Source organism: Podarcis muralis, chromosome 7, assembly GCF_964188315.1.
Source record: "Podarcis muralis chromosome 7, rPodMur119.hap1.1, whole genome shotgun sequence".
NCBI lineage: Eukaryota > Metazoa > Chordata > Lepidosauria > Squamata > Lacertidae > Podarcis > Podarcis muralis.
Window position 1 is genome coordinate 75,794,025 of NC_135661.1, and position 7,380 is coordinate 75,801,404.

The window sequence follows — 7,380 nt, forward strand, 5'->3', positions numbered from 1 at the left end:
AGAATAATGTTAAACAACAACTGATGAACTCCTTTTACCGGTCCATAATAGAAAGTGTCCTTTCATATTGTATCACAGTGTGGTATACTGGCCTGACCGCCATGGACAGAAAGTCTCTACAGAGGGTGGTGAATACAGCACATGATATCATGGGCTGTCCCTTGAGTCCGCTAGATGACATTGCAAGGGATCATTGCCTTAGGAGAGCGAGAAAAATTATCAGGGATGACTCACGCCCCGGCCACCACCTCTTTAATCTTCTACCCTCGGACAGGACATATAGAAGTATAATCAGCCGTACCAACAGGCTAAAAAATAGCTTCTATCTGTGGGCTGTTAGACTGTTGAACGGAAAATAACATAGGGAAATTGACTTGCGAGGTGGTGTGTTGTTTGATAAGAGATTGAGTGTTTGTGGGGGGAGGCTTGTACAATGGTTGTACAATGACAATAAAGGTATTATTATTATTAAGCGCTCGCTTTGGGAAGGAGGTAGGAGGGTTCTGGGACCTTGCCAGAGCCTCGTGCCTCCTTCCCAAAGCTCATCTTAAGCCAGCGCCATGAGGGCTGGCGGGAGGGCATCAAATGTTGGCCTCACAACAGGGTGACATATTACCAAGGCGGTTGGGTGGGGGGGAGGAAGAAAGAAATGCTGCATCTCCTCCCCACCCTCCTCCTGATTATACCGCAGAGAGCAGGATTGAACCTTGGTGAGAGGAGAGTTCAGTCCTACAGGTAACACACCAGCAAAGTAGACCCTTTAGAAGTGGCCACCTTCTCCTCCTTCCTCCACCATGGCTCATTTGCCCTGCCTTTTGACAGCGCTAGATCACTCTAGGTGGGACAGCTTGTGGTGATCTGGGTCTTTTCCCAACCCAGACCAGAAAAAAACTGGAATCGGCCCAATTTGGTTTGGGTTCCAAGGTTTGTCCAGATCCAGTGTATCGTCCTAATAAAAAACGGTAAAGGACCCCTGACAGTTAAGTCCAGTCACAGACAACTCTGGGGTTGCGGCGCTCATCTCGCTTTACAGGCCGAGGGAGCCGGCGTTTGTCCACAGACAGCTTTCTGGGTCACGTGGCCAGCATGACTAAGCCGCTTCTGGTGCAACGGAACACTGTGACGGAAGCCAGAGCGCATGGAAATGCTGTTTACCTTCCCACCTGAGCTGTACCTATTTATTTTCTTGCACTGATGTGCTTTCGAACTGCTAGGCTGGCAGGAGCTGGAACCGAACAACAGGAGCTCACCCCGTTGTGGGAATTCAAAGTGCCCACCTTCTGATTGGCAAGCCCAAGAGGCTCAGTAGTTTTTAGACCACAGCGCCACCCGCGTCCCTATCATCCTAATTATTAATGAACTAATGCCAAGATTTCTTTGGATAATATGATAATTGCTTTCCCCGTCCTTCCCTCCATCTTGAAAAAAAAGTATTGTTCTGTATTACAGCATTTCTATATATTTTATATTCAGACTGTCAGGGCTGCCTCAGGTCCCAGCTCACAGAGGACCAACGCCAGTCCGTTGTTATATAAAATAATCTTTATTGAAGTTCAGTTTCTCATTTACAGCCACGGCGCGCAGCTCTACGTCTTAAACCCTAGACCGCCGAAGCTCCGTCTGAGTCTCCTCCCCCCAGACACCAGTTTAAGACCCTAGCCTTGCTCCACCTCTTCCTTTGTTCTTTCCTCCTCTGGGTCCGCCTGTCCGCTGGGGTTTTCCCCTTTCTAGACTCTTCTGACGCTGAGTCCCCCGAGTCTTCCCCCTCCCTCCGGCAGGCTTTAGGACCTGGTTCCCAATCCGGGCTTTCTGCTGTCCCGCGCGCCTGTACATTTGAACTTGGCGCGCGCGCCCAGCCTGCCACCTTCCTTCTGACCATTATACTGCTCCTGTCGCTGCTCCCCTCTTCGGGGACGCTAGCTGGGCCTGACTCCTCCTCCCTGCTTGCCGGAGGAGACGCTGACTCTGACCTATGGGACTCTTCCCCCCCACTACGCTCTGGTGGGGAAGCTGGCCCTGATTTCCAGCTACTGCTCTGGGAGTCTCCGCTGGCCCCCTGCTTCTGGTGTGTCCCCCCTGGGACCCCCCTTGCCCTGGCCATCGGCGCCCCCTTCTGGGAATCTTCTGATTCACTGGAGAGGCTCATGGAATCTCTCGGGTCACTGTCATTCTGCCCTCCGCTGCCCTCAGATTCCTCCCCCTCGCTCTCCATTTCCTCTCTCCCCTGTGCCTCTGCTCCTGAGCCCCTGACACAGACTTTTGCTGAAAAAGTTTGCTCATAGCAAAACAGCTTGTGCATTTTTTCTTTTTATAGCTTTGTGTGGCCCATCATTCCGTGGTCTGTTATAAACGTATTTAAAAATATGGAATAACCTCACTTGACTTCCTTATAGAGAAACGTTTATGTATATATTTTGCAAACACAGCAATCCTATGTGACATAATATGATTCCCTTCATTATGCAATATTAAGAGTTCCAACAAGATGCTTACAGTGCAGTTGACTGCAGTATTTGGAGATCTTACAACCAGCTTATGTATGAAATTGCACATGAATCAGAGCACTGGTGGCTAAGCAACCTGTAAAAACCCAAAAATTACCTAATTGACCCCTTTTCTCCACTTCCCACTGCGGCTTTCCGGGACAAAAGCTGAACGCTGTGTCCTGTACTTAGTTTTCGCATTCAATTTTTACTGAATTGCACAACAATGTAAATCATCTTCCTCTTTCCTCTTTCTGCTTCTTCCTCCTGTTTCCTGCAATATTAAAGTGTGCTGTTTTAACAGAATCCGGCCACATTTCCAGAGTACAGATAGAAGTCAGAGACACGGCAGAACTCATCATCTCCACGTGTAACGTAAGTACATCAAGGTGGGGCAGGAGGGTTGTCATCTCCCATTTTCTTGATGGGGAAACGGTCTTAGAACAGAGGCACAACAGGAGAAATTTAGTAAGTGCAACTTTGCTCATCACTGTATCCCCTTCAGGGGGAAAACTGCCTCTGTCCCAAAAGCAGCTGTTAAAAAAAGCACAGGTTGGGGAAAGAGAGAGAGAAAGGGAGCAGTAACAGTTCTACACAGAGAGGAGAGTAAAGGCTGGAAGACCCGAGGCAGGTAGCCCAACTTTGGAGAAGAACAGCTCTGTCTCTTCCTGACCCCGGTAGATTCCACTAGTTAAACCCATTCCCTTCTCTTTCCACATTGATCTGCAATTTTCTAAAGGTCCTCAGAGAAAACACATTCACGTACATATTTTTGAAAGCATTTCCTCACAGAATAAGGCATGGGCAGAATTATTTTCTCTTAAAATGATTACTTTTAAATTTTTTATGCGTTTTGGTGGGATTTGGTATTTTCTTGAGGTGGCAGCCGGATTGCAAAAATCAGAAGTAATGACGCCCCTTTCCAAGGCATCAACTCAGGAGGTGCAGAGCTGGCCAGTTGCCATTGGAACTGACAAACAGCAAATGACTCTAGTGTCTGCGCCCTAAATCACATCCATTTCTGCTTCTAGTCTCTCTTGAGTTAGACCCTTGGCACCAAGGCTATCCTAATGTGTGAGGGAATAGGACTCTGAATACCAGTTGCTGAGAATCACAAGAGTGCAGTTGTGATCAGGTCCTGCTCTGGTTATCTCCCACTTGGGCTACTGCAATGCGCTCTACGCGGGGCTACCTTTGAAGGTGACCCAGAAACTACAATTAATCCAGAATGTGGCCGCTAGACTGGTGACTGGGAGTGACGGTCAAGACCTACATTGGCTCCCTCAATTTGACGTGTTGGTGCTGACCTTTAAAGCCCTAAATGGCCTCAGCCCAGTATACCTGAAGGAGCATCTCCATGCCCATCGTTCAGCCCAAACACTGAGCAGGGCTGTCTTACCCATAGGTGCTAGGGGTGCAGGGCATCTGGGCTCTGGGCTCTCAGGGGCGCCAGGCTGAGAGTATGGGGCCCGAGAGTTGTCTGGTCTTTATTACACATTTGTTCTGAATGTTCATGGAACTGTTATATGACAATGAACATTCACCCTGGGTTGCTTGTCAGTAGTTATACACCTTCCTGGGGGGGGAAATCATTTGTTCATCCCATATTTTTCTGTGTATTTTCCTAACCATGAAGAGTCTGTTGCTTTTAATTCAAAAAATAGATTCATTGCACTTAATGCTTTAATTCACTTTAACTGTGCAAACCTAAGTTTCATGTGCTAGAATTCCTCCTGTGAAAGTACTGAGGGGACCAGAGATTCCAAACCCATATTGATGAATGATAAGGGAATGATCTTTTGGATCCTTAATATCTCTACAAAATATCTTAGAGCTAGAATTTGTGACATCTTCGGGCTGGGAGAGATTTTCACCAGGGAGAAAGAAGCTGTGTTTTATAAAATGGCCCCCTTTATACCACTGTTAAGCTAGAGGAGAAGCCCGCCTTGCGCTATGTACTTTGAAGGAAACTCTACTCCCCCCCGGAAGGATCTACCTCACCCTCCCAGCTTCACGTTCTTCCACTGTGTAATCTAAACACAGTTTGTGAAACAGCATTTCGTCATCCTTGGTTATGTTTCCACCTCACACCAAGAAAGAGCTTAAGCTAACCTTCTTGAGGCTTGTGGACATCTTCGGCTTTCACAAGGCAGAAAAGGGACCCACCTTTACCAAAACAGCTTAGCTGGGGGGTTAATTTGATGGGTAAAAAGAAAGAAAACCAAACCACAGGAAGATGTGGAAATGTGGAGCAATTCACTTGGAAGAAGGAAAAATGGGAAAAAAACTGAAATCAACCGATTCACTAGACTCTAATGCAGAGCCACATTCTCCCCCTCCCCTTCCGCTCTCCTCCCAATAAAAAAAAATCTTTTAGCAGATGTTAGGAATTCCCCCCCCCCTTTTCTTTTCGTTGCCATTTTTACAAGGGAACTGGGCATGGTGTCAAGTGTGACATCGTTTGGGTGGCTGGAATCTCAGTTGGCATTATGTTATTATGTTTTGCAACACCCCCAGTGGCTCTGCTGGAAAAGAAAGTTAAGAAACAGTTCAAAAGCAGGCAGAGATCCTCATGGCATGGCAGCAAGTCTTCTGACATGCCGTCGTGCCCATGGGTGTCACATTAGGGACCGTTGCCCTAGATCAGGGATGTCCAACCAGTCCACTGCGATCAACAGGCCGATCCCCGGGTGATAGCGGGGTAGAAAGAGCACCTGGCCCTGCCCCCTCGCTCTGTCCTTCAATTGTGCACGGTTGCAAAAATGGAAGAGGGAGACATCGCTGCCGGGTTTAGTACCTGGGCAGCGTTTATGGCGTGTGTGTCCCCAAAAGCCCAACAACTTTGCCTTGCCCCCCCCTAAAAATAGCTCAACAACTTTGGGTCCCCCCAATGGGTAGATCACTGCTATTCCCCCCCCCCCGGAGTAGATCGTAGGTCTCTTGGGAGTTGGACGTCCCTGCCCTAGATCATCAACTTGAAGAAGGCAGCATCTCTTGAAGCCAAGTGTAGAACTAACCTTTTTAAAAACTGAATTCTGGAGAATGGATCATAGGCACACAGGAAGTGGTCTCATACAGAGTCAGACCATATCTAGCTCAGTATTGGCAATGGCTCTCTAGGGTTATGTGTAGCATTCACTACCAACCCAGATGGCTGTATAATCCTATGCCCTTCTAAAATGTGTGGTTTTTTGGGAGGGGACTGGGGCTATTGGGTTGTTGTTCTTGTTATTTATTTTGTGGTTTTATATCTTGATTTTATTCTGTGAATAAATTTATAAATTCAATAAATAAACGTAAAAATAAAAACCATCCTAGAAGGGCTGTGACTGTAAGGAGGATGACTGAGGGGGCATGGCTGTGAGGTGACATGGCTGCAAGTATCATGAAGGGACCCTAAACTTTATTAATTTAGCACTACACTCCTGTGCAAACACCCTTTTGACTGAGCCAGGCTTCCACCAGCCACATAGTTGGTGTCTTATAGGGCAAGTGGATGTATCTTGGATAAAATGGCCTGACAGGCGATATTGGGAGGCGTGGTGAGTCTAATTAGTGCTAGGGACTGGAGGCTGCCCACCCCTTCTCTAGAGACATTTGATTGTCTTCTGTGGGAAATGGATGGATATTAATCTGATCCAGCCAAGGAAAAGGGACCTTGGAGCTCCTCTGGTCCAACCCCTTGCTCAGCTCCTTATGTTCTTCTCAGTCTCTCTCTCTCTTTTTCCAGGTAGGGGAAGAAAGAAAACACGACTGCCGAGTCTCAGTTGGAGGGAATGGAGTACACAACTCTACCGCCAGTTTTCACTGTTCCCGACAATGCTTCTAATGCCTCGATTGTCCCCTCTCTGGGGAAGAAGGCCGATGGAGGGACCTATGACTTGTACAAGTGGATCAATATTATCACTATGATCATCTACAGCCTCGCCTTCCTGCTGGGAGTCATCGGTAACGGGCTGGTCATTTTCATCACCGGCTTCCGTATGAAGAAGACGGTCAACACAATTTGGTTCCTCAACTTGGCCATTACTGACTTCACCTTCACCTTCCCCCAGCCCTTGACTGTTGTCTATATTGCCCTGGATGCTCATTGGCCATTTGGCCTGGTGATGTGCAAGCTGATCAGCACTCTTGCTTTCTTCAACCTCTTTGCCAGTGTTTACCTCCTCATGGTCGTCAGTATCGACCGATGCATTTCTGTGTGGTGCCCTGTATGGTCTCGGAACCACCGGACCCCCCGGATGGCTTCCTTTGTGTCACTGGGTGTTTGGATCCTGGCTCTGGTGCTGTGTTCACCCTATTTACATTTCAGGGACACCGCCCCATCCCCCCAAAATCAGAATGTGATCAACTGCTTTAACAACTATGGCAAGACTATGGAGGAAGTGAATCTCAACCGACAAGCTCTCATCATCAGCCGGTTCATCTTTGCCTTTGCCATTCCCTTCAGCGCCATCCTTGTTTGCTACGGGGCCATTGTCCTGAAGCTGAGGAGGGACAGTTTGGCTCAATCGAGCAAGCCCTTCAAAGTCATCACAGCTGTGATTGTGGCCTTTTTCATCTGTTGGTTCCCTTATCACGTCTTCTCTTTCCTCGAGACAAAACTTCTCTTGCAGCCTGAGCTGTTGGGGGTTTTGCGTATTGGCTACCCCTTTGCCTCCAGCTTGACGTTCATCAACAGCTGCCTCAACCCAATCCTGTATGTCTTCATGGGACACGATTTCAAGGAGAAGCTGAAACACTCTCTCTTCTCTGCCTTTGAGAACGCCTTTTCTGAGGACAGCAGCCAGAGTACTTCCAGAACCAAGGACAAGTCCTCGATTGAGTTAGATGCCCAGCCATGAATACTGTTTTTTTCAATTGTTTTTATTAAAGATTTTCTTGAATTAAAAAAATA

General features: G+C 47.6%; 1 protein-coding gene across 1 annotated transcript; it reads left to right on the top strand.

Annotated features, from left to right (window-relative positions):
• Positions 1 to 2,730: 2,730 nt before the first annotated feature.
• On the top strand, positions 2,731 to 7,380 carry LOC114602324 (chemerin-like receptor 1). Its single transcript, XM_028740403.2, has 2 exons — positions 2,731 to 2,858; positions 6,214 to 7,380. The coding sequence occupies exon 2, from the start codon at positions 6,260 to 6,262 to the stop codon at positions 7,325 to 7,327; it is 1,068 nt and encodes a 355-aa protein (XP_028596236.2). The 5' UTR covers positions 2,731 to 2,858; positions 6,214 to 6,259; the 3' UTR covers positions 7,328 to 7,380.